This window comes from Corvus brachyrhynchos, unplaced genomic scaffold (assembly GCF_000691975.1).
Source record: "Corvus brachyrhynchos isolate BGI_N302 unplaced genomic scaffold, ASM69197v1 scaffold1, whole genome shotgun sequence".
NCBI classification, from domain to species: Eukaryota; Metazoa; Chordata; class Aves; order Passeriformes; family Corvidae; genus Corvus; species Corvus brachyrhynchos.
The window spans coordinates 167,614-193,348 of record NW_008237222.1 but is presented as its reverse complement, the minus strand read 5'-3'; the positions used below and the strand labels follow the sequence as shown (position 1 = coordinate 193,348).

General features: G+C 38.4%; 1 protein-coding gene across 2 annotated transcripts in view; it reads right to left on the bottom strand.

Moving 5' to 3' along the window:
• Positions 1-25,735, bottom strand: part of TSHR (thyroid stimulating hormone receptor) — a 62,215-nt gene that overhangs the window by 4,347 nt on the left and 32,133 nt on the right. For both annotated transcript variants that reach the window (XM_008629685.2, XM_008629688.2), the window contains 6 exons: positions 23,622-23,696; positions 22,383-22,457; positions 19,576-19,653; positions 18,506-18,574; positions 11,013-11,090; positions 483-671 (listed from right to left, as the gene is read on the bottom strand). In XM_008629685.2, the coding sequence (XP_008627907.1) occupies positions 483-671; positions 11,013-11,090; positions 18,506-18,574; positions 19,576-19,653; positions 22,383-22,457; positions 23,622-23,696 (564 nt within the window). The remainder of the gene's footprint in view (positions 1-482; positions 672-11,012; positions 11,091-18,505; positions 18,575-19,575; positions 19,654-22,382; positions 22,458-23,621; positions 23,697-25,735) is intronic.

Below are 25,735 nucleotides of genomic sequence, written 5' to 3'. Positions count from 1 at the left end.
TTCTTTTTCACTATTGTTCACAATTCCATTTGTCCCAGAACTTCCATCAGTCTAATTTCTGTTCAGTAGCTTCTTTAGAGTTAACTAGCAATGCAGCAATTTGGAATCCTGTACCTCATGGTGTGATGCAGCTGTATTTGCAGTCAAAAAATTTTCAGTAGTCAAAAGCTTTTCAATTAGAAAACATACAAGACTTGAGGGTATAAACCCTCCAACACTTTTTTCCCAGGCCTTGCTGTAGCACATTACCCTTTTCTTTTTTCTTTCCCTTTAATTATGGGCTCAACAAGAGGAGGAACTGCTGCAAAAGGTCCTACAAAAAATTCTTCTGTCAGTTTGCAATTGTAATCTGTTTCAAAGGACATTGCCTATACCTAGAAAAAATAGTTACAAAAGTGCCAATAGATGTATTTTTATATTACTAAGAAAACATTGTCTTCACTGACATACTTTAAAAATAAATGCCAGTTAGTGAAACTCACCCACTTTTTTTTTTCCAGCTCTTGAAAGCACAGCAGTGACTTGGATATGATAGGTCAGCCCGCATTAGCTGAAGAAATACCTTTACAGCTGGTAATTTCTTTAAAGCCCACGTATTTTTTGCCATTAGTTCTTTTACACTTTCCAATCCTTTGGCTGGAAGGTTGGCAACAGCTGTTCTGGAGATGTCCCTAAGTAAGTAAAGAAAAAGATGACTGGATCAGATGTTTTTTTCAGATTGTTACAGTTCTTCAGGAGTTTCACAGAATTCTACAATAAAAATCAAATCCAGAGGAGGTGGGGATTCCATATTGCCTTGCTAAGTTCTGATACCATTCAAATTAAAGTAGGCTGTTCATTTCTCTGTGACTTTCACTGTCTTTTAAAGCTCTTGTCTTTTAATGTCTTATAGCACAGAATATGAATTATAATGAAATATCATAACTTTTAAAATTATACCTTTAAAGCCAACCAGACACAAATGCATATGCAAACACAAAGTTTTAAAAATTCTTTAAAGAAATCACGTCTTCCATTGGAAGAGTTATATTCCCTTAGACTTCTTTAGATTCATTGTAACCTATTGGCACACTTTAATAGAAAGCATTGTAATTCCTAAAAGAATTCCTATATATTATCTATATACTGAAATTAAAATTTTCTGTCTTAGTCCATCCTGAATCTCTCAGAAAACTGAGTATTATGTTTATTGCTTTCTACTTGTCTGCTGAGGTGGACTCATGAGAGAGATGATACAGAGTTGATGAGGAGGTGGCTTTTCCTTTCAAACTGCCAGGTGCCTGTCACCTGTGTTTTCTGCTCAGTTTTTGCTTTGTCCCAAAACCTCTTCTAGTGACACTTGAAGTCAAGATATTCTTAGAGTTACTGTCTGTGGAGAGGTAAACCTGTAAAAAGGGTTCTAGTGTAGAAACATTTTCTGAGCACTGTTTTATTATGAACACCCTCATAATAAATAGTGCAGCTTTTTTTTACACTTTCTTATCCCTCTAGAAGTCTTGCTCATTGTCTGGTTTCTTGCACCTAAAAGGAAATTAGAACTAATTTTATGCTTTAAGCAACTTTTAAATGTCTAAAACACTGGGGTTTGCAGTGTTTTGTTTTTTTTTTTCCCCTTTTGAGTTGTTTGGTTTTAAATTGAGTTAGAAAATGCTGCTCCTCTTTGTAGGAGGACTTTTTCACTTCTAAAAATTTCCTTGCTATCATATGTTTTTTAATATGTCACAACTAATTAATTTCAACTACATAAAATTCTTTTCAATAGGTGTTTCTACCAACAGCCTGAACTGGCTCTTAGAAGAGTCTGAATGTTGCCTGCTATCACTTTACCTTCTAAAGAATCACAGAATAGTTGAGTTTCCAAATCATCCAGTCTGACCTCCTTGATCAAAACAGGGTCACCTGGAGCAGATTGCTCTGAGCTGTCCCCATTAATTTCTCAGCATTTTCAGGACAGGAGACAGCCTCTTTAGCAATTTGTTACAGCATTTGACCACCCTCATAGTAAAGAAATTTTTTCATATGTATGATGAGGTCCCCTCTCAGTCATCTGTTCTCAAGGCTGAACAGGCCCAGCTCCCTCAGTCTTTCCTTGTGAGAGAGATGCTCCAGACCCTTAATCATATTTGTAGCCCTCCACTGGACTCACTCCAGGAGCTCCAAGTCTCTCTTGGACTGAGGAGCCCAGAACTGGACACAGCACTTCAGATGTGGCCTCACCAGGGCTGAGGGACAGGATCACCTCCCTTGACCTGCTGGCAATGCTTTTCCTGATGTACCCCAGGATACCACTGGACTTCTTGGCCACAAGGAAGGACATGCTGCTGGCTCACGGACAGCTTGCTGTCCACCAGGACCCCCTCATCCTTCTCCCCAGAGCTGCTTACAAGCAGGTCAGCCCCCAGCCTGTACTTGTGCATGGGGTTATTCTTCCCCAGGTGCAGGACCTGCATTTGCCTTTGCTGGATTTCAGGCAGTTCTTCTCTGGCCATCTCTCCATCCTGTTGAGGTCCTTCTGAAGGGCTGTACAGCACCCTGGGGTATCAGCTCTGTGTCATCAGCAAATTTACTGAGGAGGCATCTGCCTCTTAATCCAAGTCACTCCCCAATCTCATGGTCACTATAGCTATGCCTGCACCCAACCTTCACATCTCCAACAAGGCCTTCCATATTTCTTAGTATAAGGCCAATCAGCACACCATTCCATGTGGGATCCTCCATTACCTGTGAGAGGAAGTTGTCATCAGTGCTTTCCAGGAACCTCCTGGACTGATTATGTTTTGCTGTGTTGCTTGTATTGTGTCAATATCCCAGAGAGGGTGCAAAGGGATGTCCCATAGTCCTTTCTTGTGGTTATATCTTTGCTTGTATTTACTGGAGTCAGCCCCTCTTAAGTCTCCCTTTATTCCTTGGGCAGTTGCTATAGCTATCCCCTTTCCACACCTTATCTCTGTTGAGCCTGGCTGTGTCCCCATTTCCCTTCAAATGTAGTTCAAAACTCCCATAACAAGCCCTGCTAAGTCCTGAGCGAAGTCCTTTTCCCCCTTTGAGACATTTTATAGAACTCTTCTCCAGTAAAACATCTTGATAAATTAGATCTTGGGATAGATCTTACCAAGAAAAAGTTGGCCTTTCAGCAACCCTCATGGGTCTCCATCAAGTGCTCATGGTGGTGGCAGCTATCTTGCAGCAGGTTAAATGCTGCGTGATGGGAGATGCTAAGACTCTTTGAAAGGGAAATTACACCTCACACACATTTGAGAGTTCTTTGAAGATGTACTGGCACAAACTTATGGAGAAAGATGATCCTGTTTGTGCAATGAATTGGGAATTCTGACAAGCCTTGACAAAATCAGATATCAAGGGCTGTTGAGAACTAATCTGTTGTGTGGCAAGGGGAATGTCTCTCCTGGATTAATTGAAAAATAAAAGAATTGGGGGAAAGCCTGAGAACAGATGACAAGTTTTCATGCTAGAGGAAGAATGGAAAACTAATTGGTATCTGAATATACAGGTCATTGCAGCAGGGCCCACAGAGGCCAGGCTGGTGCTGGTGCTACTGAAATACTCCTAAACAGGATGGGAAGGAAATGAGAGTAGCTGCAACAAAGCTTGTTTCTGGCACAAAGTAATACAAGGTAGTGAAAACTAAAGCTGATTGTCTAAAGCAGAAGGCTCCTGCAAGAGTATGTGGCTGAGCAGGAAAATAGTCAATATGATTCAAAATTAATGTATGTAAAGTACATTTAGGAAAAAGCAATTTTAACTTTACATGGATGACAATGGGGTTTAATTTAGCTAGCACTCTGGAAAGATCTTGGAGTCCTCTGTGAATTCTAGGTCAGTGCTTTTAGTAATGTTGAAGGGGAATAGAATGCTTGGGAAAGAAATAGAAAATAGAGCAGAAAAACCTCACTTTGTAAATCTAGTATGACTGTAACTTAAATATTACATGCAGTTCTAAAAATACTAAATGCAGTTATAATAGGAGCATGGAAAGCTACAGCTAGGATGATAAAAGTATCAAGTTGTTTATATATGAAGTAATAAGGTACAGATAAGGACTTTCCTCTTGGGAAAAGCTATGTCTGGAAACAGCAGTAAGGCTATAGTGCCATGCAGATTGTAAAGAAGGTGATGGGTAATGATTATTCACTCTTGTGAGATAAGTTTTGGAACACCTAAGAATGTGAGGCGATTTAAAGAGATTTAAAAATAAGAGAAGGCATAGTCTTTACACAGAACTGCATCATTCCATTGTGAAAATCAGTGCCATGGTTTATCATGTAGGCCAAAAAGCTAAGTAACAAAAAGGACAATATACCTTTTTGTTTGGGTTTTATTCACAGTTGTGTAACATTCCCATCAGAAATGGCTGGCTCAGGAAGAACACCCTGGGGGACAAGGGCTCATGCTTTGGAAACAGCTGCTGAGAGGAGCTTCTCTGGATGTACAGGGAAGGGAGCTGCAGCTCCTGGAGAGCTGTGAACAGAAGGGAGTAGCCAGCCCAGGGCTCCAGCTGTGGAAACAATTTCCCAGGGAGGAGAGGTGAACATGCAAAGTCTGTGGCAACTCAGAGTGTTACCAAGTGATGTTAAAAAGTGTGAAAGAAACATCTGTTCAGTGAGAAGAAAGGGTTTGGAAGAATCAGTTGTAAGACTGTCATTTCTATTCTATCTTACCAAATCCTGTGAATCCTTTTATGTATGTGCCTATGGGTATATATTTAAGCAGACAAGTATTGTAGGTTTTGTTTTCAAACACTCTGTTTTATACTGGGGAGCTTGGTGAAAAGTTACAGGCACAGATGCCCTGAAGTTCTTGTTGATTTAGGATTAATCCTGTTGTAGAGCTACCTATAGATACTTGGCCCCATCCATAGGCCGTATTAAGCACAATGGCTCAGAAGTTTGGAAGTTTCCAAAATCCCAGTTTGGGAAGTCCCTAAACTGCTGCTATGTGGTGTCTGCCACCAAGAAGTCTTGTGACCTCTCTGTACCACTGCTATTGCAAATCAAAAAGCTTCCCGGGAGTCTGGTGATAATTTGTCTCGCAGTGGAAGGTAACTTCTTAGTTACTCTACGTAGGCCCACACTTCGCTAGTCACAAAGTGTGTGTCAGCTGGCCAAGAGGAAAGTGTGGCATTCTCAGGGATTTTTTTACCTTACAAATCTAGTCTTGATGATTATCTAATCAGATTCACAATCTACTTCAAGCAGCATAGCAGCTGTCTTCAAACTAGATTGAAAAGGTTTATAAACAATTACTAATCCTCAGAGCCATGTGAATCAAAGTAGTTGGAGTTGCCAAGACTGTAATATCTGTGCCTGCATGTGGATACTAAAAGGCTAGCAGAGAAATTTTCTAGCTTTCTACAGCTGCCTGTGAAAGTCTCTGTTCTCACGCTAACTAGCTGGGAAACAGTTTGAGATTTTGTAAACTATTTCACAGGTGCAGGCTGTTTGTGTCTTTGTTTTCCACACTGAGAAAAATATTTTGAAAATGGTGTCAGAGCATTCCGCCAATCGCTCTGAGAGGCAGATAGTCAAGCACCCAATAGCGTTCTGCCACCCTTGCGAACAAAGCTATATAAGCTGATTTAGACAATTAAATATAGCCACTTCTGGCCACTTAACCCGAAACTAGACTTGTGTCATTTTTGCTGTTCTTGGTACAACAGCGACACCTGCATTCAGACAAGAGACACATTTTCCTGAATGATTTGTGTGCCAGTGTACAGAATCATACAATCATTAAGGTTGGAAAAGACCTTTAAGATCATCAGTCCAACCATCAGTCTAGCACCACCACCATGTTCACCACGTCCTCAAGTGCCATATCCACATGTTTTCTGAGCACTTTCAGGGATTGTGACTCTACCACTTCCCTGGGCAGTCTGTTCCAATGCTTTACAAGCCTTTCTGTGAAAATATTTTCCTGGCATCCAATCTAAACCTCCCCTGTCACAACTTGAGGCAATTTCCTCTTGTCCTGTCACTTCTTACCAAGCCCTGATCAGTCAAGTATGGTCAGTCCCAATCAGTCAGGGAGTATCAGTCCTGATTTTGGTCTGCTGACAAAAATGGGAACTGACTGCAGTTATGTCTGCCTCATTAACATCTAAAAATATTGATGCCTAAGATGATGTTGAAACATGGCAGTGCTTACATTGCATGTAAGAGTGTCTTGCTGGCACTGCTAAACTGTAGCTGGCACACTTAAGGAAACACAAGAGAGACAAGAGGTCTGATGGACTTGTCAAGAGGATCTGTCTCAAACTGAAGTGACTGTAAAAGAGGTTAGGGAGGAAACTGATAAAATGAATGATAGCAAGTCACAAGGACTGGATGGTTTTCACCAGGAAAGTTCTGAAGCAGCTGAAGGAGGAAGTAGTTGAATTGGTAAGAGTCATGGAACCTTCAGCTTAGCTCTTAAAAAAAAAAAAAAAAAAAGCCACTACCAAATACGATATAACCTGGGAAAGTCAGCATGTAAGGGGTTTTTGTAAAAATAAGTCCTGCCTTGCAGACTTCTCTGAGTGTTGTACTTATGATCTGCTCAAAGTCTCCCGGGACTTCTACAAGGCTTTTGACAAATGCCCACAAGGCTGAGACACAAACCAGGCAGACAAACTCTTGTGGAAGGTGTCAAATGCTCAGGATTATGGAAAAGGCTAGCAACATTCACTGCTAGCCTAGAGCCAGACCAGACCTTAGCTTTTAAGTAGCCGTGGTCTAGAGCCTGCTGAGGTACTGGGAGTGCTAGCGTAGAGTTCTACACAGTGAGACGGAACAGCAACCAAAGTGCTCTCAACCAATTTCAACATTTTGGCCTGGTAGCGGTTTTGTTTCGTCCTCACATTTTTATAAATCTCTTGTGACATTTCTAGGCTGTTGCTTATCTCAGATGAAATTTACACACTATATTGAATGTTAAAGAGACATTGGAGAGGTTCAGATAAATGTGGGAATAAAACATAGCTTATGAATTCAGAGCTGTCGTTTTCTGAAACAACTGTTTATTGTAGAAGTGTTAAACAGATATGTAGTTGCTCAGATTTTTTTCTTTTTTCCTGGATTATTATATTTTGGTCCAATTCTTTTTTGGTTTTATGAAGTCAGAATTTCAGAACTAGATCTAAGAGATAATAGCTTTTGTCAATAAGCCTTTTCATTGCTGGAAGCATGCAATTGTAGTATGAAATCCAGTAATAGCAATAATTTAAAAGACAGGTAATTAAGAAAATGAGATTGAATGCATCATAGTACAATTGAGAATTTTTACCTAATCATATACAAATTTCTGAGAACTGCAATAGTTTAAAAAGTGTAAAATATATAATAGATGGACTTAAACTACAGATACTATTTTAATTCTACTGAAGGATTTTTTAAATCTACAAATTAGCATTGTTTGATTAGCAAAATATGGAGTGCTCCTCTTGCTCAAAGACTTGCTTGTGTCCCATGGCAGGAACCATTCCTAGACTGGGAAATGATGCTTTAAAGAGAAATTCTGCATTCTAGAGATAATTAACTACTCACATGTATCTTGCGTGACTGTAATGTTTTCAGCTTGGACTGTGCTGTGTAAAAGCTAATTGAACAATGAGCCTGATTGTATTTTTGTTGTACTCTGTTGAACTTTTGCTCTAGGCAGCAGCTCTTGTTGCATTTAGTAAATCAGGTCCACTGAGTTGCTGAATCCTTGCCAAGGTTTCATTTTGAGGTGAAGAGCAGTGTACTGTCATCATACTGTTAAATTAGTTTTCTAAAAGGAGCAATCTGTGGATACATCCACATACATCTGAGTATACAACCGTGACAAAGGAACCAGAATTACTGACATCTGTTTTCCTCTGTTCAGGGATTACAATCCTTGCTTCCTCTGCTGTTGTGCAAATTTGGAAAAAAAAAAAAAAAAAATTAACTAACTTTTTAGTACTTACTTAAGTTTAGGTGGTCTGAGAGCATGGCCAAACTCACACAACATACATATAGTCAGGCACAATTATTTGTAGATAAATCTCATTTGGTTTCTTTAAAGCCAAAATGGAACCTTACCCTATTAGGGGTGGATCCATGTTCTGTTTTTCAGCCTTTAAGTTACTGTTGCTGCTGAAATCCTGACCAAAAAAAAGGCACAATCTGTGGGGAACATGTTCCAATGACCATAAATTCTTATCTCACTTGAGTGCATATAGGGGACTCCAAACAATAAGTTCTGCCAGCTTGGTGGAGAGGCAAGACAGAATTTCTCTTTAGAGCTCCTTATAAATGTTTTTGGTTTTTTGGGTTGTTTTGGTTTGGTTTGGTTTGGTTTTTAAATTTTCTTTCTGCATAGTGCTGCCACTATAAGCAATGTCATTCATTGTCCCAGAAAAAAAGCAATATTCTCACAATCATTTTCCATAGAGTTAATTTTCAAGATGAAACAGTTTTGTAAGTAAAACTTTCTTTTTGAGGAAGATCCAACGACCAGCTAAGAATACCAAGGTGCCTGAACCAAAAATGATGTAACAAATTATTTCTTATAACAAGCTGTTTACACTGCCCAAGGGAATATGGAGGGGCTGTATTGGTCAGACTTTTCAGACTGTTACACAAGTTAACAAATCTGTGGTCTCTGTAAATAACTCATTGGTCATGATGGTATAGTGGGGGTTATATACTAAGGCACCAATTGCAAGGACATTTTTGTCTCCTGTGGGAGGTGTTAATGGCCTTTGACATGAGACAACAACACATATGAGGTTGTCACTCAGTTTTCATTTTTTGACTTCAGCCCTCTTAAGGTAATGCATATGTGGGAGTTTCAGGAGCTCTTTTGTTCCTGTTAAAATAGTTCTAGTTCCTGAAGGTCAGCTAGGAGATGTGTCCAGGTGGAAGGATTCCACTTTAAATTGTTGCTCATATTGTGGCAAACCTTTTCTATATCACACATGCAGAATAATTCCTGGTTTTCTGTGGGTACCACAAGTCCTCCCTAACCTGCTAATAAAATTACATTAAAGTAGAATTAAAAGCTAATAACTTGAATTATTAATTCTGTACTGGTTTTGGCTGGCATAGAGTTAAATTTCTTCACAGTAGCTGGTATGTGGCTATGTTTTTGATTTGGGAGTGAAAATAGAGTTGACAATTCAGAGATGTTTTAGCAGTGCTTACACACAGCCGAGGCATTTTTTGTTTTTCACACCATGTGACCAGCGAGGAGGTCAAAGGTGCACAAGAATCTGGGAGAGGACAGCCAGGACAGCTGACCCCAGCTGACCAAGAGATATCCTAGACCTTGTCAAATCATGCTCAGCAGTAAGAGCTGGGTGGAAGTTTGCCAGGACTCCCATTGCCAGGGGACTGGCTGGGAATCAATGAGCTGGTGGTGAGCAATTGTTCTTGTTACATCACTTGTTGTTCTTGGGTTTCGTTTGTTTTCTTCCCCCTCTGATTTTTTCTTCAACATCCCTTTTTAAATTATTAAGATGGCATTATCTCAACCCATGAATTTTCTCACTTTTACCCTTCCAATTCTTTCCCTCATCCCATTGGGTGCAGGGGCGAATACGCGGCTGTGTGGAGCTGAGGTGCAGGCCAGTGTTAAACTGTGACACCATCCCAGGAGCTTTAGCTTAGGACTCGCATATCAAAGTATCATGATGTGAAATACTCTGCCTTTTAAAATCACAGTTGATTTACTGTGCTTACGTGCCATTTCTGGCCTTGTGCCCTTGAGAAGCGATACCTCTCTCGGTAATGGCACTGTAGTAAGTACCACGTCTCTCTTTAGTTATAAGTACTGCTAGGAATCTTATTAGGCATGAAGGTATATAATTCTAATAGGAGATGGATAGCTGGGCTGTTTATACTGCAAGTATAAAACATGTCCTGAGATCAAGGATCAGTGGTAGCTGGGCTAGCACAATAGTTACAGAAGACTAGAAAAAATTCAAGTCATTTGAGTTATCTAACTTGAAAACACAGGGTAAAAAGGAAGTTCTTTACAGTTAGATATGCATATCCGAGGAAGGCATCTCTAGCCCCTAAACCAAGAGGTTTTGTGTAGCTGACACATCTCAAAGCTAGCCCTTGCTCAGGAAGCTTATCTGGCTGTTACAGCATACAGTTAACTACCCACAACCCCTTGCAGCACACCATTACTTGCTCACCTGTCCGGCATAACAACAACACTGATGCTTTAAATACCCACAATAATCAAGAGTCAAAAATCTGTGCTTCTGCAAGCTCTCACCTGCTGGAGCCAGACTGATTTTCTGGAGCTGAAAAGATTCTGAAGGAAAAATAATGACTTGTGCACCTTTTGTTATTGCAGGTAGCTACTAGGATTCCTTCCAAGAACAATACACTGTTATTCTGCTATGAATATACTGTTTTCCTGGAGAGCAGAAAGTGACTGAGCACTGCCGACACCATCTGGATTTGCAGTGGAGGAAGAAATTCCCCTTTCAGTATTTCAGTTCTCCTTGTGATCAGCCATAGGCACTACATTACATACTAGACAATTCAAGTCAGGGAATGTGATTCTTCTGGAAATTCTTAACTTCTTTAAAGTTTTATTTTCATTCTGTATTATGATTCCTAATTTTAGTGAAAAGTTCTTCGGAGGATTATAAAATCAGACTGGAAGCCAAATAACAGGAGAAAAAAGAAGAGCCTCAGAAGTAACTATTTTTCTGTCTAAAATTATTTTTTCATCTTTTTCAGTTTCCTTTACCTGTGTGGTACAAGAGTCCTTCTTTTGTGTTACAATTGTGCAGCCATAAGACAGGTTGTAGTACAGAATCTTCCAGAAGAACAATTGGTAGGAACAGTATACATAATGTAAGATGCAAGCATTTCATAAATCAGTTCCCTAAAGCACAGGTTTTGTTACTGGCATTATTTCTGTAAACATGCCATTCCTGTCCCTGCTGCTCTGATGCTAATGGTTGTAAAGAAATTGTAAACTAAAATGGTATTATTTTTAAAGCTTTCTCGACTTTATTTTCTCCTACTTACAGTAGAGTTGGTCCACTGTGCACTCCCAGAAATGCATCATCATTGATAACTTCAAGGTATTTGTTCTTGTGCAGATAGCTGCAGAAACAAACAAAACACAGTGATTTGGAAGTAGCTATTCATAGGTTAGAGTAGATCCCGAGTTTACTTGCCTGCACAGATGTACAAAAGCAATATGTTTAAAGGCCATCCATTCTCGATGACATATTGAAGCATAATCAGTTACTTCATTTTCTGTGTACCCAAGAAACAAAATACAGATTTTCTATTTTGAAAAGAAATTAAATTTCTCAACGAGTAATTTATTTTGCTAATTTATTTATTTATTATCTTTGTTCCAAATTCTTTTTCTCTCTCTGTCATACACATAAGGGCATGTGCCTACACACTGTATCTTCAAGTACATATGTGTGAGGATGAGGTGAAATAGTTTTGTTTTCTTTCATCAGAATGAGGTATGGGGAATCACATGATGGAACACATAATGAACAAACAGGAAAATAATTTCCTCCATGCTGTGAGTTCAATAAAAGTTTTAAATGCTTTAAAATCTCCATAGTCAGGTGGAGGTTTCCATATACAGGTCAAAAGTTAAGAGCGAAGTTTTGTTATAAGAAGAGCAAGGAAAGAGTTGGATGTTTGGTACCCCATTATAAACATTTACAAGCTAGTTTGCGATGGAGCTAGTAAGATAAAAAGTGCAATAGGAAGGTGGTCACAACAGATGTCAGAGGTTGTCTGTGAAGTTCACAGAGTCACAGAATATTCTGGGTTGAAAGGCACCCATGAGGATCACCAAAATTTAACTTCTGGCCCTGCAAAATACAGCCCCAAGAGTCACACCATGTGCCTGAGACTGTTGTCTAAACACTTGAACTCTGTCAGTGCTTGGGGCTGTGACCACTTCCCTGGGGAGCCTGTTCCAGTGCCCAAATACCTTCTGGGTGAAGGACCTTTTTCTAATATCCAACCTAAACCTCTCTGACACAGCTTCAGGCCATTCCCTCAGGTCCTGTCACTGGGTACCACAGAGAAGAGATCAGTGCCTGCCCCTCCTTTCCCTCCTGAGGAAGTTATAACTGCAATGAGGTCTCCCCTCAGTCTCCTCCAGGCTGAACAGACCAAGTGACCTGAGCTGCTCGTCATACAGCTTTCCCCTCAAGGCCCTTCACCATCCTTACAGCTCTCCTTTGGACACTTTCTAATATATCTTTCTTATATTGTGACCAAAACTGCTCACAGGACTCCACATGAGGCCACATCAGTGCAGAGCAGAGCAGAGCAGGACAATCCCCTCCCTTGCCCAGCTGGCAAGCCATGGTGTGGAAAAAATTAAGGAAATATTCTAATCCAGTCCTGGTTGAAGTCATTGGCAAATTTTTCATAACATTCACTGGATATAAGCTTATATTGATCACCATGGTGAGAAATGAGAAGTAAATGCACTTCATCTGGGTTACACAACAGAAAGTCTTAGGGAGCCAAATAACGCTTCTGGCATGTTATTCATTGGACATCACTCATGCCTTAAGCCTTGTTTCTTACAGGGGAAAATAGCTTACATCACCTTCTCAGCTGTTGTTGTTTGAAATAAGCTTTCATTCTTTATAAATATATGGCATTCTCGGATCACCTGGCATTTGTGTTTTCTGAGAACTGATTTTCATATTCTGGAAATGGCACATTATTGTTGTGAAAATTGCCTTTAGTGTGCAAATTTCCTCATGATTTTGTCTGCAAAATGAATACAAAAATTCAAACCAGAGCAACCAAGTTAAGAATTAATCCAAGATTTCAACATCTAGATTGTAGTGTTGAAGGACACAAAAACCTGCTTAACCTAATAAAACCTGTCTGCTTTAATAACTAGACACTATTATACAACCAGTTAATTGCTTGTCCAATTTTGAAATATTTTCCCCTGATATTTGAGTACCATAGTGAGTAATAAACCTGAAATATAATAGCTGATTTACATGATAAAAATCTTCAAAGTTACTAATAGAAACAGCTAGAGGCTTTGGGAAGTACAGAACCATGTGTTACTAAGGAGGGGCTATGGTGTTAGCTGCCAGTTTTCATATCAATGAGTCAGGCCCATCAGAATGTATAATTTCCTGCTGCTAATTGATTTCAGTTGTTTAAGCCCTTATATTTTGATAGGTACTGCTTTTAAATAGAAAGAATAAGGCTTTGGCAAATACTAATTTGACAAAGAAAGCTTAAGTAGAGTCAGTATGGTTCCTTCTGAAAGTGCCATTAATCCTGTTGTTACTGATAGCTAAATGATGCAGAATGTCATTTAAATTCACTGCAGAAGAGAAAACCAGAACAGTGATATCAACATGTCTAAACAAATCTTAGAAGTTTTAGAAATCACATAGTTGATGTGTAATATCTAGATGCAGTGGGGACACTAGAATAATCATAATTTTGTAGAGTTGGTGGATGGCAATGAGATACATGAATACCTCAGTACGAACTGTGCAGGAAATCTGTAGTAGTAAGTGCAGAATCTGGAGTAGGAGATGCTGATGTTTTTGTAGTGCTATGTAAGTAAATGAAGGCCCTTTTTCACGTTTTCAATCCAGTCACATCAGTAAGCCAACTATACTTGTGTCTAACAGAGTCTCTACGGACTCAAGGTCCAGGGGTAAGTGGGAAGAATATTGGGTTAAGCCTCAACCCCACCAGAAAACACCATGACTGCAGCATGCTGAGTAGGACCTTCTGAGGGCACAAAACACTAACAGAACATTTCAAGTGCTGTGTAAAACAGGACAAGGTCAGGGCATGACAGAGATACTGAGTATTCAGACAGTATCAATGCATGCCTCATAAAGTGACAGACTAGAGAGTCTGCACAAGGAAAAGCAACCTTTTATTTCATCTTGAGTGGCATGCATGCTCTGTTTCAAAATGCTAGTATCTCAAGTCTGTTTTAGAAGAGCAACCACCAGGTACTAATATTCAGCAACTCTCAAGGACCAAAAAAGCTGAAGAAGAAAACACAGCTTAGTCTCCAGAAAGGAGAAAGATATAGATATAGATATAGATATGTATAGGTATATATATGTAAGGAACAAAAGTATGAAGGTTACATTATTGAGAGCATTCTGGGAGCTCTTTAGGGACACCCATTTTGGAGATACAGAGCAAATATCAAAAGTGAGATTTGTCAAAAGAAAACCAAAATCCTGAATATTCAAAATATTCAACTGAGATGAAAAACTGAATAATAATGTAAGGTCTGAAGATAAATTTACAAAATATTTGATTTTTTCTGGGGGTAAAGGATGTGAATGAAAAATTCTGACCAGCTATTCAACTAATTAATGTATAGTGCCACATACCTTTCTTTAAATGTGAAAGATTTCTGTTTCTCTTTGTTCATAGTACAAGGTCACTCGTGCCATGCCCTATGTTGCAGCTGGACACAGCTTTCTTGGTGGTTTTTAAAGCTGAATTATTTCACTCATTAGGTTTTACTGCAGTCCAGTTTTATCAGTGCAGGGAGTGATGGAATAAGAATGAACAGATAGATTAGGCTAAAAGGGAGGTTCTGCAACATTTTCTTACAAAGGATCACTTAGTTAAAAATTAGGTTAAGTTACCAAAGATCCTAGTTGGAACACCTCACGGACTTATGGAATTACGTATTGTCTGCACCTTGTTTTCAGCTTCTAGTTTTAAAATAAGGCAGCAGAGAATAAAAAACAAGAACAGGATTAATATGCTGGACACATATTTCAGTATCACTACTATAGTATTAAGTGGGCTCTGAACATGAGACACGTTAATGTATCTATGCATCCAGCTGGATTATGAAATGGAGGTTAAAGAAAGGGAGAACAGGCAAAAAAGATGCATTGGTAAGTGAGCAGTACTAAGGATTCATCATATGATTTTTCCACACAATTGTTTATCTTAACTCTGAGCTGTGCCAAGCATTGTAAGTGAACCCTGAAACTGTATACCAAAGTAAATATATTCTTTTGGAGTTTATTTTTGTAATTAGATTTTGAGATCACACACTTTCTGCTTCAGTAATTTAGATAGTTCTGTAAAAGCTCATCACAAATATATTTTGCCATTCACTGAAAATATCTTTTAAAAACTCTTCTTTCCTCACCAATTACCTTACAGAAATAAATACTGGTGCAGCAGCACCACTTTGCAGGAGTGATGCAGTTTATGGACCTTAATGATGGGCTAAGATGAGGGATTCAAGTGTCAGATGAATGCTTTTCAGTAAAAGTGTCATTCAGCCTGTCGTTCCTGGTTTCTTACTCCCCTGCCCTTGTAAAACTTACACAGCAATACTGTGGTTTGCTGTTAAACACAGATCCTTGTTGGATGACAAGATCAACTAGGTAGTGCTGTTATTCAGTGTGATAATGGAAACCATTTATCCATGGTTTTTCACCTATACCTGCATTAATTTTTTTGACCCTCTTTAATTACATAGGCGTTTTAATACTGCAAGAGTGGTAGAAAGGCATAAGGCATAGTAGAAGATGTCCTCTGAGATTACCAAAATGTCTTCTGATTTGTGGGTGGAACATGAAGTCTTTGAATAATTTGCCAAAAATTTACTATTGTTTTTTGTCTTACTCTGTTACTTATTTTTGTCCTTGAGATAATAATTCAAAAACCATTCAAATTTCTCTCACCCTTTTCTATTAGTTTATTTTTGCTCCTGTTTTTGTTAAGTTCAAAGGCTCTTGGATAAGACCCAGACAAAAACAGGTACTTCCTTCACCGTACAGTGGTAGATAACCAAGAGTTCAAATTATAAATGTCAGATTTGAGAAAATTAAATATTTGCCTCTTGCATTAACTTAATGCTGCTGCTAGAAACAACAAATCTCTAAGCTTGCACTTAGCAAAATTATACTTTATCTTGTCATATGGTAACCGAACTACTTAAGAAAATTAGTTTAGAAATTTTAGTGTAGTCTATCAAAGAGATAAAGGCTTTACCACTTTACCACTGAAAGGATGTTCAGCTCCCTAGTTTGCCTTGCACATCTGGAATAGTGCTTTGCTCCAAGTAAATGTCATATGATTTAATTAGGAGAAAAGTGTTTATTGTAATAAACCATTTTTACTGCTGGTAGATAAACCCATGAACTAGTTTTAGTTTAGCTTTTAGTTTTTTAGTCTAGTTTTAGTTACTCTGCTGGTTGTTTTCTTTTTTCTTTTTAGATTTGATTAACTTGTGCCTCATAGCCAGTCTCTGGAAGCATTCACTTAGGATTATAAATCATAGAACATATCAGGTTGGAAGGCACTGATAAGCGTCATGGAGTCCAACTCCCTGGTCCTTGCAGGATGCTGAAAAACAAAAGCATGACTATGACCATCATCCAGATGCAATTTGAACTCTGAGAGTCTTGGTGCTGTGGCCACTCCCTAGGGAGTCTGTTCTCGTGACTGCCCACCCTCTTGGTGAAGAACCTTCTCCTAATGTCTAATCTGAACTTGATGCAGGTTCATTTTGTTCTCTTGTGCCCTATCGCTGGTCACCAGAGAGAGGAGATCAGCACCTGCCCCTCCACCGCCTCCCCTGAGGAAGCTGTGGGTTGCTGTGAGATCTCCCCTCAGGCTCCTCTTCTCCAGGCTGAACAAGCCTGGTTAGCCACTCCTTGTAAGTCTTGCCCTCAAGGCCTTTCACCATCTTGATTGCTCTCCTTTGGACACACTTAAGGGTTTGATATCCTGCTCATATTGTGGCACCTAAAACTGCCCCCAGGACTTGAGGTGAGGCCGCCCCAGTGCAGAGCAGAGCAGGACAACCCCCTCCCTTGCCTGGCTGGCGATGCTGTGCCTGATGCCTCTCAGGACACGGGTGGCCCTCCTGGCTGCCAGGGCACTGCTGGCTCATGTTCAACTTGCCATCAGCCAGGACCCCCAGATTTCCTTCTATGGGGCTGCTCTCCAGCCTCTCACTTTGTATGTATAACCAGGATTATACTGTGCCAGATGGAAAATCCAGCAATTGTTCTTGTTAAATTGAATATGGTTGGTGATTGCTCTCAAGTCTGTCCGGATCTCTCTGTAAAGCCCTCTACTCTTGACCTTAAAAAATACTTAAATATCCTTAAAGAATACTAATTACAAATTTTTTTTTCTAAAAGTAAACAAACAGTATCTACAGAAGCTAGTATATGTTGTCTGCTTCTCTACTTCCCTGTTCAACAAAGCAGATGTTTAGGACTCCATATCTTCTAAAACTACATTTTCACTTGATTCTTTAATAATCGTGGAAATTCCAAAGAGGACAGAAGCAATAACACCTGCCTACTATCAGAGAAGCATAAAGAAAAATTTCTACAAAATAGTGTCCAACCCGTGTTTTGTCAAAATGGAAGAACCAACACAGTTCATGTATTGGCTAAGGCTTGAAAAGGTTCTGAGTATTGCTGCATGCAGCTAAGAGGGATTCAGACAAGACACTGGATTTATTTTGCCATGTTTTATATCTCTTGATTTCTGTGGGCACTAGTACAAACACTATGTCATCATGGAAAACTTCCTTTTTCATGTTAAAGTTTAAAGTAACTGAACCAGTGTGAATAAAATCAGATCTATTTCAGATTTTTGGTTTAACTCAAACCTTTCAAACGTTAAGAAGTTTAGCTAGCTGCAACGGTAAAATAGGCAGTTTGGAAAGATTAAGACCATGTGAAGGATGCTCTTATGGAATTCTTATAGAATTTAAGCCTAATTTAAAGTACTAAAAATATCTATCCTCATGTCTCTCTGGTTAATTTAAGAGCTCATAATGAAGAAATCTCTTTACTCATGAGAGTGACAAACTCTTCAGTCAAGCCTCTGGAGGACAAGAGTAAGCTCTGCCAAAGTGAATGGAGTCTCTAGAACCGATATTTATTCTGTCTTAATGATTGAGGCAGGTGATTTTGGGTATGGTGTAAAAAGGCTATTCACTCAGTAAATATTAATTTTACAGAAAATACAGTAAGAAGTTGCAGGGAAATATGAAATGGTTGATTCATGCTTTTGAGATGTGCATCTCATTTCTAGTATAAGTGGCTGGTTCCTCTGAATTGCTCCCAGCACCTTACAGCACCCTCTTTTTTGCAGGTAAGAGATACCTGTGGAAGAGCTGCTACCATTATCAGTGCTACACTTACTAAATCAAAACAGTCTTGTAAAAAAAAGCATAATTATCTTCCAAATCATCTTAGAAAAGTTCCTGGTCAAACAAAGTTTTACTGTAGCTTCAAACCAGAACAAAACTCACACTGGAATTACTTGCCATGGTTTTATTTCTGAGCTATAAATACATATACTAAATGAAAGCACACTTCAAAAGACATTAAGCAATGATATTGTTATTGCTGGCTGAAATTAATATCCTCTCTTTGCTCCTTAAAAGTAATTAAAATTAAATATGTATTTTAGAGCCTCAAATAAGCAGAGAAGTTTGGGTTTTTTCTGCTGAAAGAAGAGAATGACTTGCTACTTACATCGCATCCAGATTTGTCCCATTAAAAGCATGGCCTTGAATACTGGTAAAACCATTATTGTAGAGTTTACTGCAGGCAAAAAAAAAAAAAAAAAAAAAAAAAATTACATTCGTGTATTTTGGGCTGCTTCAATACATGAATACCTAACATCTTATGGATCATTTTTCTTTGCAAGGGCACATTTATGGATGGGTTAATTTTAATCTCTTGAAGAAGCAGTAGTTACTGCACAAGGTCAAAAAAATGCCCAGGAGCATTCTTGAGTGCACCTGAGTCAAGGATACCATGTGGCAGGTGTGCCATCTTTCACCTCTTTTTACAGCAATGGTAGACTAAAACACTTAGCTATAATTTGCCCACCCTTAGTCTAAAAGCAGGGAAGCAAAATCCTGCTAGGATTGATTAAGGAAGGCTAAAGGAACTAACAACTAGCAAAAAAGGTCTGATTTTACTATCAGGCCTGGCTTAAATTTTTAGAATTCATTCTTATCCTCCCTTAGAGCAAAAGGAATTTTTTTTTAGAATTTCTTTAGAATTCATTTGTTTGCATTCTAATGCTCTTCCTCCCAGTTCAGGTCATAACTCACTACAGTAATTTTCACTCCCATCAGCTCTATCTTGTGGCTCACATTGACTGACTGAATTTTATTTAACAATTTTCTTTAAAATATGACTCTTTTGATGTTTGCCATCCATTAGTTTCCATGGTATGTGCCACTTAGGTTGCAAAAAAGTTAGACACAGTTCTAACCCTGCTGTAGCTTTACAAGAGGAGAACTTTGCAGACTTTCTCCTTTGATTTTTTTCAAATATAACCATTCACTGGCACTAGGGTCATAGAAAAACAAAACCACATTAATCAAGCCAGTTTAAAGAAAAGAGCAGGACTGATTCGGATAGCTGTCAAGGTACAGAATTTATGCAAACTAGAGTATGGATACTGTCTGTCTATGGTGTTTCTTGGCTGCAGACTCCTAGAGAGTAGGACAGGAATAATTTTTTTATAAACATTTTGCCATATGCATTACTAGAGAGGTAATTGCCTTGTGACTTAAACTGGAAGAACTTACAGGGTTAGAGATTCATTACAAAGCCCATGGAAGGCATTTGCAGGCACTGAAGTCATGTAAGGATTATCTGCAATTTCACTGCAAAAGGAGACAAAATATCACAATCAAACATTTGCCCAACAGAGCATCTCAAGGACAGCTTTGTTACTAATTGTTCTCTGCCTTGATAATAAAGTTTAAAATATAATAAATTTATTTAAATAAATTATTTTAATGTATTTTATTATGAAATTAATATAATTTAAATAAATAAAATTTCCATGTTTATTATATTATAGATGTAAATTTATTTATTTAAATAAATAAGTTTAAAAGAATACCCTGTTTAGTTACATCTAAGGCCAGAAGATACATGTAGGATGAAGAATTGAGCATGTTCCAGCATCCAGGATGACAGCTCGTGAGGTAAATGGGTTTTGTAGTTCTGGTGAGGTGTGCCAGCCTGTGTGATAATAGTGGCTAATGGCACAGACAGGACCCTGGCCTCAGGAGCCAGAGAATTAGCAGAGTGAATAAGCATTAGCTGCAGTGTCAACTGAACAACCCATGTGGCTTCAGAGCTGAAATCCTGCTCTCCAAATTCAGATAAGATATCAGATAACACATTACTCAGGACAGAGGCATTTTACTTTACAGAAGTGCATCTAGCACATCTCTTTCACTAGTAAGTGGAAGAACTTACTGATTCTTCTCACCTCTTGTCCAAAAAAGTGTTTCACTACTCAGTTCTTAAATACTTTTTTACTCCTACTCTGCAGTCTTAATAAATACCATGTATCTTCAGACCAAAATTCTCTTGTAACAAAAGGAAGAAATGAAAATTAAAGAGATTTACTATGACTAAACTGGAGAAAGAAGAGAGAAAAAAAGCTGGTAGAAACAGAGGGCAGAACAAAGTCTCTGATTGCCTTTTTTCTGATTTTTCCTGAATCATATTATAGTCTGTGAAAATTTACACAAATTTTTCTTTTTCTTCAGCTTGTGGATTAGGTACGGCCTAATAAAGTCCGTGGGCTGAGAAGTCTTAGCAATTATCCATGTGCCAGAAATAACTTCGTTCCTCTTCTGTGCTGCATTTGTGCATATATATGTGCTAACACTGAACCGTACTACAGCCATTTTCATTCCAAGTAATTTTCACTGATAGGTGGTTTCCACCACAAGTCATTTGAGTTTGACGTTTTGCAGATTGGTTCATTTTTCTAGATAAATGTTTACTTGTAAGTTGCTTGACCTCAAAGGCAAATAGTAATATAATGGATGGGTTTTCCCCAGCTATACCTTATGCATTATTTAGAAACCTATTATTTTTCAAAATAATTTTTTTTCTTGATGGAAGAAACAAAAAGTCTTTCACTGAATAGCAATATTTAGAAATATACATCATAGAACTATCTTCCTTGAAAGTACAGGTCTATTCTTTAAAAACTCTGTGTAGCATATAAGACCTATATTTATCTTTTGTTAGTGATCTCTGTCAAAAAAAAAATCAAGGCAGAAGTCAAACAATGTTTGGCTTTCTGCCACTTAGAAAAGCACTGAGTTGGTTGGAAGTAAGAACACAGATGGCTGTATAAACTGCTTTGTTTCATCTAGCCTGTTTAATTCTTGGTTTTCTCTACTATGTACAAGTAGATCTAGCAGAGTTCAATCCAAGCTGAAGCCCTTTTGGTCTTTGAGAAACTCCCTAATAGTTCTTAAGATGTAGTTATATCTTACTCAGGGCTCTGAATGACTCAGGTTTCAATCTTCGAGGCCTACAGCCAAGGTGAATCTATGATTTAGAACAAGGCTTATCTCTGGTCTCGAAGATGCTCGGAAGGGAAGATCTCATTGCTTCCTACACTTTCTAGCAAAACAAGCAGCATTTCTACATTGCTCTGAGGTTCATCTTGCCAGTGGCAGACCATGAATGCAGTGGGAACTGACCCTTCTTGACCAAAAACACCCCTTAGCAGCACTGAAACAAGGCTGCAGTAGATCATCAATCATGTCTTTGCAAGTCACCTTCTAACATAATAGTCCTCATTTTTAATTGCCTTTTGCCTAGCCCATCCAGCATTCAAGCCTCTTCCAGCTGAAAACTGCTACAATATAAAATTTCTAACTCTTCTCTGGGACCAAGAAGTCACCAAGATACTTCTACCTTGTATCAGGCTGCAAGTCTTCATTTGAGCTACTCTTCCTCCTTAACTTGATTACAAACCAAAATTCTAATATAGATTAAACAGGTAGATGTTGTCTCTTCTTTTTAAATACTGAGAAACACCTGCTATTTTTAGAGTTCAAAGTAGAGCTCTTTGTTTCTGAAACACCTTTAAGGATAATAGTGGGAGACCTCCTTGCCCCTATTTGCATTCCCATTCTCTTTCTTCAAGAAATTGTTCTGCAGTTTGCTTCACCATGCCAGCTCAAAACTGTTAGAAGAATTTTGATAGGATGACTTGATGTTAGCAGGATGTATGCCAGCTCAAGTCCTGTGTGTCACACTATTCTGACTTCAGATTAATTTAGGTATTGGACAGCCATTGCAAACCCAGAAACAAAATAAAAGCAAAGGGCCTGTAGAAGTTGTGTATCGTGAATGTGCTGCATGTCCATGTCTCAAATTCAGGTCAAACATATCGTGCTAGGTGACCTGGCATTCTCCAGATTTGGTGCTAATGATCACTGAAATATCACTTGAGGAAAACTGCTTTGTCAGACTTACATGATATTTTTCTCAAAACCAGAAACCTTCATTATACATTTTTTTTTGTGTTCCAAGGATGGCAATATTCTAACCAGCTGTGAGGACAGATACTTACAGCAAAAAATTCACATCAAATGAATAGATTTTGTTGAGGTCTGGAAATACTCTGAGTCCAGTATTAAAAATACCACTGAAAGAGAGGAGAAACAGAAAGAATTACTGGATCACTGAACAACAATGAACAGTGCATTTAAAGTGTTAAATAGCACAGGATGGTTACTGCATGCTCTCTATAGTCAATCAACTAATTTATAATCAACTGTTCAAAATAGAAGGATACCAGAACAATTTTAAAAATTCAAAATACCAGACTTATGATAAATTATAGAATCTAAAAAATGGAAACACAGACTAAAAAGACAGCTAGGCAGATCTGCAGAGGGAAGTAGCTTGTGAGGTTGATAGGGAGAAAATAATTAAAACTCTGGTTTATTTTAACTTGAGAGATTAAGGCTGCTTCATTTAATAGTCTGGGCCCCTGAATCCTCTATCTTTCATTGAGGCTAAGAGCTGTTCATATAGCTCTAAAAAGGGATACTGTCTTAAAATGTGGAATGCTTAAAGCCCCTTCTTTCTGAACTTCTGTAGAGTGAAAATAACTGAAGAAAATATCGTTCTCAATTTTTAAAACTATTCTCCTGAATTGGAATTTTTTACTACTTTCCTTTTTATTGCTTTCACATCTATAGGAAAAACCTGGACAAATCTTTCCTCTTTGCCACTGCCCCCACCACCCACACACACAGAAGAGGCCTTTCTTCCAAATATTACTCAAAATCATAGAAGTTTCTTTAGAAAATCATGGGCATTTTTCAGGATTTCTTTCTGCCCTAGAGGTCATATGAAATCAGGTGTTTATAGGTGTGCTTTTCACATTTGGCTGACAGGTATGCTTTAAAACCCTGTATAAATGCCTCGTAAATACTAAAGACGTGTATATATTTTTTGTGTCCCTTCTTCCCACTATTTCCTACAAAAATAGAGTAAGGCAGCACTTATAAGAAAAAAAGCTAGCTGTGGAATTTTGCCAAGGAACACTAGTGTATTGTAGATATTTAATGGATAAGACAAATGGGAAAACTACTGAAGAAATTGTGAACATGTTTTCCTTTCTCACAAAAGTAGTAAGAGTTCCAACCCCTACCTTTGCTGGCTTTCTGTCATTAGAATAAAGCAACAGGCAAAAGCATGGCAATCAATTCCAAAATTAAATGCAAACTAACAAAACTGCTATAAAGTAAAGAGTCATCTGTGAAATTTAAGTACCAATTTGTTACAGGTACTAAATACTTACAGATATTTCAAAAGCGGGAGGTTCTTAAAGGCATCTGGATCTATGTAATCCAAGTTTCTAAGATTTCGAATTTCACTGTAAAAAGGGAGGAACACTGACAATTAATATTTAATTATCACAACAGAAATCAGCAATGTTAAAATGAAATTTCAGGGACCTAATTCCTGCAATAAGCTTTTTGTACTGGCCAGCACTAGCTCAAGACCAGAGCAATCTTACAGTGATGCATTATCGTCTGGATAGATGCCATCCTGGGGACTGGCCTGTTGAAGCAAGTAAGAAGTACCTAAGATTTGATTATGGATCCTTTGTCTGCATGGTCCTAAAATCAAAACAAATACCTTGTGGTAATGGCTATTACGTTGAACATAGTGAGGGTTTTGTGTCTGCAAAGCTCAGTAAAAAGAAGAAAAGTAAAATCTTCAGGATTTATAATAATCCTATCAAGTTACAACCATCTATGCACCTTATTATTTTATGTACTATTTTTCTGCTTACTATCTTCATGTGTCTGACAGTATTCTGTGTTATTTTTTCCTGTCTCTTTTACAGAACTCATTGAGAGATGGCTCAGTCACTTAACTTTGTTCTGAGACTTGAAATGGACCCACCATTCACTACATAACCATGCGCAGCAGTATAGAGGACAGCGTATCTCTTTGCTATATAATGAGGCAAGACACAACACAAACTTCATTCCTTACATCTTCTGTCCACAGTTACGTCTTTAAATACTTCTACCCAGGAGACAGCTTGGTCTGCAAATGGCTTTTTAGTCTGCACATGTTGAAAAAACAGCCTGATCACAGCTGTGGCCATGATGGTGCTTTCGGTAGGTGTGTTGGTGGGGCTGCTGCCCCTCCAGCCACCACCATCATTGGAGTGGTGGTGGTCATGACTCTTCCTCATTTTTCTGAAATATTTGTCTCTTCCCTTAATGCAATTCCCCTCAATCTTTCTTAATCTTCTATTTTCTAGCAGATTATTTTTTTTTTAATCTATAACAACAGCCAGCAGTCTGGCTGCACCAGTCAGACTGTGCCAAAATTCTCATTATTGAGGTAGATTCAATAGACCTACCAATTTTCATCTTTTATTAAAAAAAGCCCTCCTCCATCACACATAGACATTTCATTTCCTGGACTCTTTACTGTTTCCAGAAAGATGTGGATGGTTTTGCATGTTTGCTTCTATTTCTTTACCTTAAATCAGCTCTGGACACTGGTCTCATAACACTGCTGAAATAACTCTCAGCCTTTCTTAAAATAGGAACCATATAGAAAGAATGGTGCCAGGCTTCCTCCTGATACTAGCCGTAGAGCAATGGGCCTGAAGAAAACATTTCTGGCTACTTATATAGAGAAATTTGATAAAGATGACAGATTTAGATGGCACGGTGGTGAAGGTTACGTCAGTGGTGTTCCAGCCTTAAGTCAGTCAAAGTGCTGCTACTGGACAGAGACCCAATGGGCAGAAACCAGTAGTATTTAATTTACCATGGCCTAACTGTGCCAAGTAACCTATATAATATAAGAATCAGGAAATTGGGATTTAAGACTACCTCTACCTCTGGAATTGCTTTAATACGATAAAATCAACCCAGACAAGTTGTCTAAGAAATAGAAGTGGGAAAAAGAGGCAGGAGTTAGTAGATAAATCACTATGTAGACACTGGTACAAAAACTTCAACCTCTCCATATATTGTTGTAGTAACAAAATGGTTCTGCTTCACCCTTCAAGTCATCAGTTTTCACTCTGTTTACTAAAACCCTGCAGGGAAATGAGGATTTACCTTTTACTTGCATGTTAAACTCATGTCATTAATAGCTATAGTACTGCTACTCTAGTGCTGCATTCAACTGTTCTCCACATCTGTTAGCTACTTTGAACTGTAGCTGTGTTTCTGTACTTAAAAGAAATCCTCTCAGTGTTAGTTTCTTGCTTCTCTCCAGTTATTTTATTAGTTATGTAGCTATCACACTCCCAACAGTGGAATTAGCTTCATAAACATTAACTGACATGTTTTTTCCATCACTGACTGCTTTCAGAATGTTGGACTCTTGAGCTTCCTGGCCATCTACTCCTCTGTGGACCAAGTATATTCCAGGGAAAGA